The sequence below is a fragment of the Gigantopelta aegis genome, chromosome 8, assembly GCF_016097555.1.
Source record: "Gigantopelta aegis isolate Gae_Host chromosome 8, Gae_host_genome, whole genome shotgun sequence".
Taxonomy (NCBI): Eukaryota; Metazoa; Mollusca; class Gastropoda; order Neomphalida; family Peltospiridae; genus Gigantopelta; species Gigantopelta aegis.
In genome coordinates, this window is record NC_054706.1 from 47,501,571 (window position 1) to 47,515,727 (window position 14,157).

At 37.5% G+C, this 14,157-nt stretch overlaps 1 protein-coding gene across 4 annotated transcripts in view; it reads right to left on the bottom strand.

The window, feature by feature from the left end:
- LOC121379304 (rho GTPase-activating protein 44-like) overlaps nt 1–14,157 on the bottom strand; it is a 99,116-nt gene that overhangs the window by 52,061 nt on the left and 32,898 nt on the right. For all 4 annotated transcript variants that reach the window (XM_041507854.1, XM_041507855.1, XM_041507853.1 and 1 more), the window contains exon 2: nt 896–1,037. In XM_041507854.1, coding sequence (XP_041363788.1) covers nt 896–1,037 — 142 coding nt within the window. The remainder of the gene's footprint in view (nt 1–895; nt 1,038–14,157) is intronic.

Below are 14,157 nucleotides of genomic sequence, written 5' to 3' on the forward strand. Positions count from 1 at the left end.
CCTGAGCTTGCAGACCTAATGAAATCTCATAGTGTCTTCTCCAGGTGTAAGAAACTCCACTCACCAGTCGTTTCTCGATGTCGAGTCCCTGAGCTTGACATAATGAAATCTCACACAGTGTTTTCACCAACATGTGAGTAACAAACCCCACTCACCAGTCGTTTCTCGATGTCGTCTCCCTAAGCTTGCAGACATAATGAAATCTCACACAGTGTTTTCACCATCATGTGAGTAATAAGGCCAACACACCAGTCATTTCTCAATGTCGACCCCCTGAGCTTGCAGACATAATGAAATCTCCAAGTGTTTTCTCTAGGTATAACAAACCCCACTCACCAGTCATTTCTCAATGTCATCCCCCTAAGCTTGCAGACATAATGAAATCTCACAGTGTTTTCTCTAGGTGTAACAAACCCCACTCACCAGTCATTTCTTGATGTCGACCCCCTGAGCTTGCAGACATAATGAAATCTCACACAGTGTTTTCACCATCATGTGAGTAATAAGGCCAACTCACCAGTCGTTTCTCAATGTCAACCCCCTGAGCTTACAGACATAATGAAATCTCACACAGTGTTTTCACTATCATGTGAGTAATAAGGCCAACTCACCAGTCGTTTCTCAATGTCAACCCCCTGAGCTTACAGACATAATGAAATCTCACACAGTGTTTTCACTATCATGTGAGTAATAAGGCCAACTCACCAGTCGTTTCTCAATGTCAACCCCCTGAGCTTGCATACATAATGAAATCTCACACAGTGTTTTCACCATCATGTGAGTAATAAGGCCAACTCACCAGTCGTTTCTCGATGTCGACCCCCCCCGAGCTTGCAGACATAACGAAATCTCACACAGTTTTTTCGCCAACATGTGAGTAACAAACCTCACTCACCAGTCGTTTCTCGATGTCGACCCCCTGAGCTTGCAGACATAATGAAATCTTCTTGGTGATCACCGCACTGTTGGTCTTCACTACGTCAACCCGTTTCTCCACCGACAGAAGCTCATCGGACAGCACCTCCGACTTCTCCGCTCTGAAACGACACAACACACATAGGTACTTATACTTGCATGTAAATGTAGATACTTGTGGCTTATTAACTGTCTGCGACAAAATCAGGCAAAAAAAAGAGAGCAACTAAACACCAACCCCATGTAAACAAAAAACCTGGCACACACACATACAAACCCACTCCCCCCCCCCCAAAAAAAAAAAACCAAAAGCAAAATTAAAACCAGGTTACCCAGCACAGAAAATACATTGGATATTGTGTTAAATGATAACTTTATAATAAAATTATGAACTAAATGTATGAGCTGTACGGTACAAATCTATTTTACTGTATACTTTGTATTCTCAATAACAAGTAAAAAGTGTTATTCGTATTTTTGTTTTCATATAAGTGATGCAAATTATCTTACAAAATAGCTATGCTAACCACTCCTAACTTTATCTGAAAACAAGGACACCTTATATATGACGTCATTTGTTATTGTTTTCAGTAAGTACACTTTACACAAATAAAACAAATTATGTCACTATTCAAGAGAAAATCATACTAACTATATAACTATTCCTTTCAACCAAAAAGCAATTTTAATGCAGGATTTTTTTATTTTTTTAAATTGAATTAGCATTTATTGAAAATGAGGAGCGGGACGTAGTCCAGTGGTAGAGTGTTCGCTTGATGCGTGTTCAGTCTAGGATCAATCCCCGTCAGTGGACCCATTGGGCTATTTCTCATTCCAGCCAGTGCTCTACAACTGGTGTAACAAAGGCCGTGGTATGTACTATCCTGTCTGTGGGATGTTGCACATAAAAGATCCCTTGCTGCTAATCTGTGTAGTCCTAAACCATATGTCTGACGCCATATAAATGTAAATAAAATGTGTTGAGTGCGTCGTTAAATAAAACATTTCCTTCCTTATTGAAAATGAAAAACGTATGTAAACGTTATCTCCTGATATTTGACTACAGCTTGACAAAAACATTTTTTGGTCTAGTTTTAACTTTTTTTTTATTATATAAAGTTAACCTTTAAAGAAACTTCAAAGGAACCTGATAAAGCTTGTTTAAGCTGATGGCCTCTACTATGGTATACACATGCATATAGCATTTGTTTGCAATAATACAATAATGTACACATTTCCTTTGCACAATGTACACAGTAACACTGTTAGTACAACCTGTTAAAGTGGCTATCTCTCACTGGAATCTACTTGTTTAAGCAGGTCACCATAAACCTCCTTCCAACTCGTCTACTAATACTCTCAACTGATCTGTATCAAGCAGCAAGCTATCTTAAGAGGCCATCTACTTTAAGCATTTGCGGGGGTGGGGGGGGGGGGGGGTGGGGGTGCGACTGTACGTACACTGTAGCTCAGTGGTAAAGCGCTTGCCTGATGCATGGTTGGTCTAAGATCGATCTCCTATAGGCTGTATACTACCAAATCAAATCCCATAGATGACAATAGTAACATAGTGTGGCTAAAATTCCTACCTGCAGCATATCAATCGACATAAACACCATGGATATAAATACTACCACCCCTCACCCTTAAAGTGAATCAGAAACAATTTGGGGGTCAAGCTGCTCATTTCAAAGTTAACAGGTAGCGTCTATGACTACCCTAGTTCCACACATAATTTGAGTACTTTTTTTTTTACAGGTACCCTATACATGTTGCAAGCACAAGTCTACTGGACACAGTGGTACTAGATAAAATAAAATGGCATACATTTTTTGTGCAGATGAAACTTTTTTTTTTTTAAACCAACACACTCACATTTATCACCAATCACAGGACTTGTCGTGTTCAGTGCACCTCGAACTTTGACCCAGCCAGAAATTATTTGGTTTAGTACTACCATCAAAGGCCATTGTATGTACCATCCTATCTGTGGGATGGTGCATATAAAAGATCCCTTGCTACTAATGGAAAAATTCTCTCTAAGACTACATGTCAAGATCAACAAATGTTTTGTCATTCAGTAAGCGACAGTTAATAAATCAATGTGCTCTAGTGGTGTCAAACACTAAAGCTGACAAACTTTAACTTTAACCCATATATAAAGACCCCTCTTTGAACCATAATGGTGTTGTGGATATTCCATCAGACTTAAGGCTGGTAGGTTTTGGGTTCACACACCGGTACTGGCTTCCACCCAGATTTAGTTTCAACGGCTCAATGGGTTCATGTAGGTTTAGGACCACTAACCCACCATCTTGGAAATGCGAACAGCCCAGATAAGAAACATGTGTGCTTGAACCTTAAGCATGAAAATAATTTGAAATGAAATAAAAGAATCATGACTTAGATATTACTGTAATAGTATATATGTTACAGTGCTTGCCTCTGAAAATGATGAGAAGGATAGTTTCATTCAGCTGGCACCAACTCTAGTGTTGCATAACCCATTAATATAGCTAACCCAAGTGTTCAAGGTACGTATCTTATTAGTTGCTATAAAATAAATTCTTGGCTACTTGATATAGAAAGAAAGAAAGAAAGAAATGTTTTATTTAACGACGCACTGAACACATTTTATTTACGGTTATATGGCGTCAGACATATGGTTAAGGACCACACAGATTTTGAGAGGAAACCCGCTGTCGCCACTACATGGGCTACTCTTCCGATTAGCAGCAAGGGATCTTTTATTTGCGCTTCCCACAGGCAGGATAGCACAAACCATGGCCTTTGTTGAACCAGTTATGGATCACTGGTTGGTGCAAGTGGTTTATACCTACCCATTAAGCCTTGTGGAACACTCACTCAGGGTTTGGAGTCGGTATTTGGATTAAAAATCCCATGCCTCGACTAGGATCCGAGCCCAGTACCTACCAGCCTGTAGACCGATGGCCTAACCACGACGCCACCGAGGCCGGTCACTTGATATAGCTACTTGCTGCTGCCATGCAATGGACTACTCTTTCTGATTAGCAGCATGGGATATTTTATGTAGATGATCAGAAACATGCTGGATTTGCATAAACTGATATTTAAGAATGGCATTAAAAACATGCTGTTCCTTTCAGTATACCGAACTTTTAATTAGGTCTTCACATGTCCCCACTCCACAAACATTTTAACCAGTTCTCCACAAACATCAAAGGGTGTAGTACGTGTGTGTTTATAGGAAAATGTGCAAGTACATGTATGTAAAAGACTCATTGTTAATCCACTTGTTAATGAATAAAATAACTTAAAAGGTGCATGATATATTGTTGAACAACTCAGGACACAATCATCGTACATGTATATTTAACACTATAGTTGCTTAACACAGTGCTAGGGTGAAGTTAAGTAAACATTATAGATCTCTTTTTCACAACCAGATAAGTAAAAGTAAAGAAGATGATGTACAAACACGTTAGCATAGAAGCTCTGTATAACAAGCTACATGTATTTTAAAATTATGAGGGGCGAGATGTAGCCCTGTGGTAAAGCACTCGCTTTGGGATCGATCCATATCAGTGGACCCATAGGGCTATTTCTTGCTCCAGCCAATGCACAACGACTGGTACATCAAAGGCTGTGGTGAAATATGCTATCCTGTCTATAGGATGGTGCATATAAAGATCCCTTGCTGCTATTCGAAAAGAGTAGCCCATGAAGTGGCAACAGCGGATTTCCTCCCTCAATATCTGTGTGGTCCTTAACCATATGTCCGACGCCATATAACCATAAATGAAATGTGTTGAGTGCGTCGTTAAATAAAACATTTCTTTTCCTTTCAAAACTATAACTGCAAACATTATACTTGTATGTGTTAATGAGTTCAAAAACCTGTATCAATTATTTTCATGGACAGTCATCAGCAACAGGGTGGGGGAGAAGAGGGCACTGCCCCCCCCCCCCCCCACCCACCCAACTCTAAAGATAATACATTTCCCTCTCCCCAAATAGAAGTCAAATTAATATATTTCTGGACTCATTGCCAACGCTTATATACATGTCTGTACATTGTACATGGATGGAAGAAGGAAGGAATTTAAGGAAGTGTTTTATTTAACAACAAATTCAACTCATTTTATTTACGGTTATATAGTGTCGAACATACGTGAATGGTCAGACATGGTTACGGACCACACAGATATTGAGAGAGAAAACAAGCTGTCACCACTTCATAGACTACTCTTTCTGATTAGCAGCATGGGATCTATTATATGCACCATTCTACAGACAGGATAGCACATACCACAGCCTTTGTTACACCAGTTGTGGAGCACTGGCTGGAACGATACACATGGATGGATGACACATCATAGAATACATAAATTAGGTTTTTATGAGAATGTTAACTAAAATTACTAAAATCTAAAGCCTGCTATACACTAGTAATTACAACATGCATATCTGTGCAACTTGACTGAATACAGTCTAGTCCATATGCACTTGAATATTCCACTTGAGCCACTTGTATCAAACACAATGGTGTTATGGGCAAACCATATGATTTCAGTTTTATCACAGAATTCAAAACACTTCCTGCATTTGTTACTGCACTCAAGAAACACGTGAATTTATATGACTGTGTTTCCTGTAATATTATAATCTCTCAACACTCACACTTATCACAGGACAGGAGGCATGTGTACAACTGACTGTACAACTGAACCTGACAACCTGTGCTATACAACCACCTGGTTCAATCTAATTAAAATTAGCTCCACTATTACATGTGGATCTAACACCAGCCAGTTGGAGCTCATGTCCACCAATCAAAACCTTACTTGCAGAATCCTGCCAGTGATTTAAAAATAATTTGAAAACATTCCGAATTATCTTGAGGGTATACGATATGTTTCATGTGAATTACGAATGCCTTATTTAGACCAGTAGAACTAATTTTAATCGGATTGCTAACAATACTGCGTAGTCCCCAATGTCCAGGTAACGTTTCGTCTGTAAATAATAATTTAAATATTGACCAATCACACTTCGCCTTTTATAACGTTATTTGGGAGCATACAAATTCTAAAAATATCGGGCGAGTCTATTTTAGTGGCCGCAGTACAGCGAACCATACCAATACATACGGGGTGGGTTATCAGTCTTCAATTTTACATTAAAAATTATTTATTTTATAAAATAAAACATGTTTTAAGGCATTCGTAATTCACACGAAACATGTCATATACCCTCAGGATAATTCGGAATGTTTTCAAATTATTTTTAAATCACTGGCCGGATTCTGCAAGTAAGGTTTTGATTGGTGGACATGAGCTCCAACTGGCTGGTGTTAGATCCACATGTAATAGTGGAGCTAATTTTAATTAGTTTGAACCTGGTTTAAAAACCCATGTTTTACAGAGGCAGGTCTAGGGGGGCCTCAGGGCCCGCCCCTCCCTAAATCTTGTAACAGTTATAATTTTACTGTATATTAATTTCTTTTCTTTTTTTTACAATCCCCCTCCAAACTTCCCTTGGTATTCTGCCTCATGTCATTGGGGCCCCCCTAAATGGATTTTCTGGATCTGCCATTGTTTTATATCTCCCAGATATAATTATACAGTTAGCCTGGCCACCTGTGCTATACAACCACCTGTTTCAAAAGACCATGTTATTTCCCAGGTATGACTATACAGTTGAACCTGGTTATACCTCTTCTATAAAACCACCTGTATTAAGAGACCATGTTAATTATCTTCACAAACCCAACAAAGAGAAAATTAGTTGGTATTTATGAAGGAAAAAATGGTCATTTTGAATTTAAAATCATTGAAAAATGAGAACCAAATTAATAAAGTATAATGCTAGATATGTTTTGCCAAAATAATAAAGATATAAACATGTCTACTCATGGGATTATAAGCTTCTGCCGAGAGGACCTCAGATGAAATGCAATCTACCAAAGAAATCTTAATGGGGCGGGACGTAACCCAGTGATAAAGTGCTCGCTTAATTGATGTGCAATCGCTCTAGGATCGATTACTGTCAGTGGGCCCATTGGACTATTTCTTGTTCCAACAAGTGCACCACGACTGGTATATCAAAAACCATGGTATGTGCTTTTCTATCTGGGGAAAAGTGCATATACCGAGTAAAAGATCCCTTGATACTAATGGAAAAATGTAGCAGGTTTCTTCTCTAATACTGTATGTCAAAACTACAAAATATTTGACATCTAACAGCCGATGATTAATAAATCAATGTGCTCTAGTGGTGTTATTAATTAAATAAAATAAACTTTAACTTTAATAATTTGTCTAGTGGTTTCATAATCTTCATAAACCCGACAGAAGAAAACCGAAATTTAATCTATGGGAATACGTCATGTGACTATAAAAACCACAGGACCACTGTGTGTGGAGCCACAAGAAGATGATAAAGTATCTTAGCTACTCCAGCCATTCACTTCTTAAATTTGTCACTGTGACTCATTCCAAATGTCAGATGATAAAGTATCTTAGCTACTCCAGCCATTCACTTCTTAAATTTGTCACTGTGACTCATTCCAAATGTCAGATGATAAAGTATCTTAGCTACTCCAGCCATTCACTTCTTAAATTTGTCACTGTGACTCATTCCAAATGTCAGATGATAAAGTATCTTAGCTACTCCAGCCATTCACTTCTTAAATTTGTCACTGTGACTCATTCCAAATGTCAGATGATAAAGTATCTTAGCTACTCCAGCCATTCACTTCTTAAATTTGTCACTGTGACTCATTCCAAATGTCAGATGGCCTCAGCAGGAAATTGGGACAGTTGTAACAGATTACTAAAGCACTGAGAATAAAAGCAATATCGGGCCAAAGGGCCAAAAGACGTTCTTGTCATGCGAACAGATCTTTGCAATAATTATTTTCAAGACAGATATGTATGAGAATCTGTCAGTGTAACTGATTATATAATTATTTCCAAATTTAAAAAAAAAAATTCTGTCCAACTGTATATAAATGTACTTATATAAGTATATAACTGTATATAAGTGCTTATAAATGTATGAAATGTGTACATTTAGCTATAATTGTAAAATGTAAGCCACATGGGTTTAATTCTTGACTTTAAGTAACATGCATGCACCATCTGTTCATATGCCGGTATGTGTATATACTCTGACTAGGAAAATGAATCTTAGAGCTGACCTTGAAAACATCCATCTGCTATAATCTAACTTGACTTATAAAAATCAAAGTTAGGTGGGGTTTTTACTTGATGTACTTGTACTTTCTTTCTAAACCTTTATTTTAAATTTTATTATTGTCTTATTTATAAACAAAATTACAATGTTTATAGATTCTAATTTCACTTCTAAAAGAATAAAGTAGAGGATTAGGTTAGAAGAAAGGAAATGGATAGTAGTATATATTAACAATTGTATTTACATGTCATAATGCTTCACAGTATACCAGTAGCACATATATAATCATATATGGCTATTTTGAGTAAAAGAGGAAACCAGGGTAGTGAGTTCCCTAGAAATTAGGCAAGGCATGGTAGACCAAACACAGAGTTCGACAAATCCGCTAGCCCGACGCCCGTGGCTAGTGGTTTTTAAGTTCGGGCTAGTGAGAAACGCAAAACCACCCCCTCTCCTTATCGCTCGATCGTGTTGTTATTTTTTTCTTTTTTTTTCTTTTTCTCTCGGCTGAAATTTCATTTAATAAATTTGATTGTGACGTTTGTCATAGAATAATATCAACAACACCATCAGTATATAATAATAATACACTTGAACTAGGTCTGCAAACTGCAGTAACATGCTATCTCTTAATCGTCACAGTTACAGCATGCATTGTTTACTTTTCCCTTTGAAGTTTCTGGCACAGGAAATAAGTCTAATGACATGCGTGTTTTGATTGGTTGGACACGTCACGTGGTAGTTAATCTCGCACATAATTATGTTTTAGGCTAAGAACTTGGAAATCACCAATCGCGACGACATGTTAATCTCAATCAAGTAAACCCCAGTCATGCTTTGAATTTCAGTGTTTGTTTTATTTACCTATTGTTTTCAAATTTAACACTTCGCTTACATATGGTTATCGACAACCAGAAAAACTATTTACTTTAACGGTAACAGCACATGCCTATTACGTTTGGATAATGTCTCACAGCTGCCGATACAAGATAATACCTTTTTTGTTCATCAATTAACAACGGATTAGATGTCGCCGTTCTATTCTTTTGATATCGGTCTGACATGGGATAATGCTCTGTATTTGAGCAATTGGCAGTACCGTTCCTGGCGACATGAATAGTAGGCCCTAAAAGTATAACTCACTACCAAATACACTGAACCATCTATTACCGTGTGTCACACTGTCGTACCCTCATTTAAATGTAATTATTTTGATAGTGATTTTAGATGCCAACCATGAGTTTAATATTATTTTCCCCCGGGGGAGGGCAAAAGCGAAAACGGGACAATGACGATGGATCATACTTGACAAAAGACCAAACGTACAACACGACAAAACTGAAAGTTAAACATAATTTAAGTGTTTGTTTCATTTTATTGTTATAGTCGTAAATGTGTAATCTTACAAAAATTAGATAAAAATCCAGTTATAATTGATGAAGAATTTGGGCTAGTGCTTTATCTTGGTGGGCTAGTGGTTTTCACAAACCCACTAGCCCTGTGGCTAGTGACTTTTCAAAATATTTGTCATACTCTGCCAAACACTTTTGGAGCATTTTCACCATTTTCGTGGAACTTGTTTTTCATTAAAAATACACAAAAATTAATTGAAATAAACATTAATGTAATTCATGTGCTTGCTTTAATAAATGAATGGCAAAATATATAAACAGCATAATTTTTTTTATTAATAAACCTTTTTTTGTGTTTTACAAAGGCAATTTTAGAAAATTAATTTCTGAAAAAGGCTTGTTTAATCTCAAGTCAGCATGGTGCTGATGAAGACAAGATGGTGCTCGACTATTGAGGTATGGTGCTGCACCATGCTAAAACAAGCTATGGAAAACACTACAGGGTTTTTGCCATAGGGTATAGACAATAAAATTAGGTACTCCAAAATCTTGGAAAATAATAGATATATATATATATTATTGGTATTTTTTAGATAGATTAAGGTATGGCAAGATAACAGCTCTTGAAGAGTTGTCAAAGCACATGAAGTGCAGTGTCCAACATTTCGAAACATTTCAAACCCATAACCACCTAGTAGAAGCACTTATCGTCTATTTATTTTTTATTATGTACGCTCAGATTATTTTCTGGCAGAAAGCCTGGCTACATACATGTAAGCTGTTACTTTCATTTATTCATTATTTGTAGCTATTTCTCGTGCTTCTTTCCAATTACCCAGTAAGATTCAAGCACGCTGTCCTAGGAGGACAAAGGGTTAGTGGTTAGTTATTAGTAAGAGAGAAGTTGGTGTAGTGGCCTTACACCGACCCATTGAGTCGTTAAATTCGCTCTGTGTTGGAGCCGGTACTGGGAGGTGAACCCAGTACCTATCAGCCTTATGTCTGATGGCTTAACCATGATACCACCAAAGCCGGTTGTTTGTTACTTCTACCAAGTATCTTTTATTTTTTAAATAGGCAGAAAAATTAATACCACAGACTTTGATGTACCAGTTGCAGGGTATTTATTGAGATGGGAAAAAAATACCTTCATGGTGACTTTTTCCTTTAAAAAAAAAAAAAGGTTTTGTTTAACGACACCACAAGAGCATTTATTAATCATCGACTATTGCATGTCAAACATTTGGTAATTTTGACATAGTCTTAGAGAGGAAAGCCGCTACATTTTTCCATTAGTAGCAAGGGATCTTTTATATGCATCATCCCACTGATGGGATGGTACATACATTGTACCACGGCCTTTGATATACCAGTCATGGTGCACTGGCTGGAATGAGAAATAGCCCATTGGGCCCACCGATGGGGATTGATCCGAATTTCCCTTTGAATAATCACACGTCAGGTGAACACTCATCCACTGGGAATTCCTCAGGTTACATGCAATCATTTCACTTTACAGGATGACCCAATGCTCAGTAAACATTTCCTTTGGTCCATCTGCGAACATGTTTATAATCCATAATGACCAGACCATGCTTCTTACCTTTAACTCCCAGCAGACTGACCACACTGATACTATAGATACCATAGGTCTTGTTAATCTAATTACTCTGTTATTCCAGTCAATAGAGACACTATCTGATTACACTTATACAGCTTAATCTAATCACAAGAAAGATATACATGTATATGTGAGAAAACACTTATAGCTATTGACATCATTAAACTTCATCACCTTGGAACGCATGTATGTTCATGGAGGTCAGCTCAGGTAAACCATGGAAAATACTGGTATCAAACAGTATTAAATTTGGTTTAAATATTTAATACAGAACCAAAACTGGCAATATCATTTGGGATTTAGTTAATACTAGTAGCATTTTTGTTTCTATTAATCCTTATTTGATAAAAAAAAAAAAAATTAACTAAAGATTGATGATTTAGATTTTTTTTTAAACTGTACATTTTTTGCCAGAGGGTATATAGGGTAAAATTACACACCCTAAAATATTGACCATTAATGGATATTTATTTTTTATTTTTAGGTAGTTAACAGTAAAAGAACTTGGTTACAATATGTCAAAGAGCAGGGCGAGACGACATCTCTAGAGCATATTTATTTATTAATCATCGGCTAATGGTCAGACATATGATAATTTTGACAAAACATCTTAGAGAGGAAACCTGCTACATTTTTTCCATTAGTAACACGGGATTTTTTATATGCACCATCCCAGTGGCAGGATATCACATACCACAACCTTTGAATATCAATCATCCATGGTGCACTGGCTGGAACAAAAAAGACTACCTACAGAGATCGATCCTAGACCAACCAAGCATCAGGTGAGTGCTTTACCACTGAGCTATCTTCCACCCCACTGTTAGTAAGAAGAAACCTGTTGTCATTACAGAATTGCTGTGTTTAAGCTTTAGTTTGCCAAATCATCAAATGTTAAAGCAATTTAAAGCTGAATTTGGCAAATATATAAACCAATTCACCAAACAGCTACAGTGAAACCTCTCAAAACCGGACCCTCTGTAAACCGGAATTCCCTCAAAACTGGACGTTTTACAAAGTCCCTTTTTAAAAACCAGGACAGAACGTAATCTCTCTAAACCGGATCCCTCTTAAAACCAGACATTTGTCTCTGTCCCAAGGAGGACCGGCCTCGGTGACGTCGTGCTTAGGCCATCGGTCTACAGGCTGGTAGGTACTGGGTTCGGATCCTAGTCAAAGCATGGGATTTTTAATCCAGATACCGACTCCAAACCCTGAATGAGTACTCCGCAAGGCTCAATGGGTAGATGTAAACCTCTTGCACCGACCAGTGATCCATAACTGGTTCAACAAAGGCCATGGTTTGTGCTATCCTGCCTGTGGGAGGCGCAAATAAAAGATCCCTTGCTGCCTGTCGTAAAAGAGTAGCCTATGTGGCGACAGCGGGTTTCCTCTAAAAAACAGTGTCAGAATGACCATATGTTTGACGTCCAATATTCGATGATAAGATAAAAAATCAATGTGCTCTAGTGGCGTCGTTAAATAAAACAAACTTTACTTTTTTTTTACTGTCCCAAGGGAGTCCGGTTTAGAGGGGTTTCATTGTAATATGAAAACTGTGTGTCTCTTGTGTGGGTATACATGTAGCTATTTTTTTTAAATAATTCTGTTACTTGAATTTGGCTACCGATTTTCTGATCAAATTCACCAGATTGCTAAAAGAATCTGGCTTCTGGCTTAAACCCTAAAACGATATACACCTTGGCTAATTATTGCATGAGTTGCCTGTAGTACAAGTTCTAGCTTGATTACATAATTAGCTTAATAGGAGTGTGCTAGTAACGGACCGCTAGGGATGTTTCTGATGCACTGAGACATTGGTGTTGTTGACACAACGATTACCAGCAAACCTCCGCTCTTGACGGCAAACTCTTAACAAATACTTGAGTTTTCAAAGTGTAAATACAAGCGTGAACTAGTTTGTATCACTGGCAGTCTGCCCTGCTAAGCAGGATTTTAAACTGTAAACTTGGTGGACAAATGGAAACTCCTCAGGTTGTAAATATACATAACTTTTTAAACACACTTGTCATTCTGCAGTTGAGTGTTTTACTGAACACTGTGTACACAAGAACAGATACAATTTGTAATAAAGCTTTCGTAAAATTAAAGTTAAAGTTGGTTTTGTTCAATGACACCACTAGAGCACATTGATTTATTAATCATCTGCTATTGGATGTCAAACATTTGGTAATTCTGACATACAGTCTTAGAGAGGAAACCCGCTGTATGTTTCCATTAGTAGCAAGGGATCTTCTATATGCACCATCCCACAGACAGGATAGCACATACCACAACTTTTGATATATTAGTTGTGGTGCACTGGCTGGAACAAGAAAGAGCACAATGGGTCCACTGACTGGGATTGATCCCAGACTGACCACGCATCAGATGAGTGATTTACCACTAGGCTAAGTGCCACCCCTACAAGAATAGATACAATTTGTAATAAAACTTTCTTGAAATTAAAGACAAATTAAAAAATTTAAAAAGAATTACATGTTGGTATATTCATTATAAATGATCCAAACATTTTAAATTTCACACCATTAGGTGTGTATTGGAGAAATAAGAAACCCATTGCTACCATGTTACAATTTCATTAGAAAGATTTATTTTTAATGTGCATTTTCTCAAACAGAACAGCACATGTCACAACCTTTGATATACCATTACACTATGCGTATGTTACCAGTAATGGGAAACCCACTGGAAGCAAATATCCAAACAGACCACTAAAGTGGGTTTATGCTGATGTAGCATGTACTTCAACTGGGCACTTCTCCTGATCTCTACACCCTACATACTGGATCCAATAGATCTGCTGTCATGTTGATGGCAGATGTATCAGAAATAAATGTTTTATTTAACAATGCACTCAACACATTTTATTTACAGTTATATGGCATCAGACATATGGTTAAGGACTACACAGATTTTGAGAGGAAACCCACTGTCACCACTACATGGGCTACTCTTTCTGATTAGCAGCAAGGGATCTTTTATTTGCGCTTCCCATAGGCAGGATAGCACAAACCATGGCCTTTGTTGAACCAGTTATGGATCACTGGTCGGTGCAAGTGGTTTACA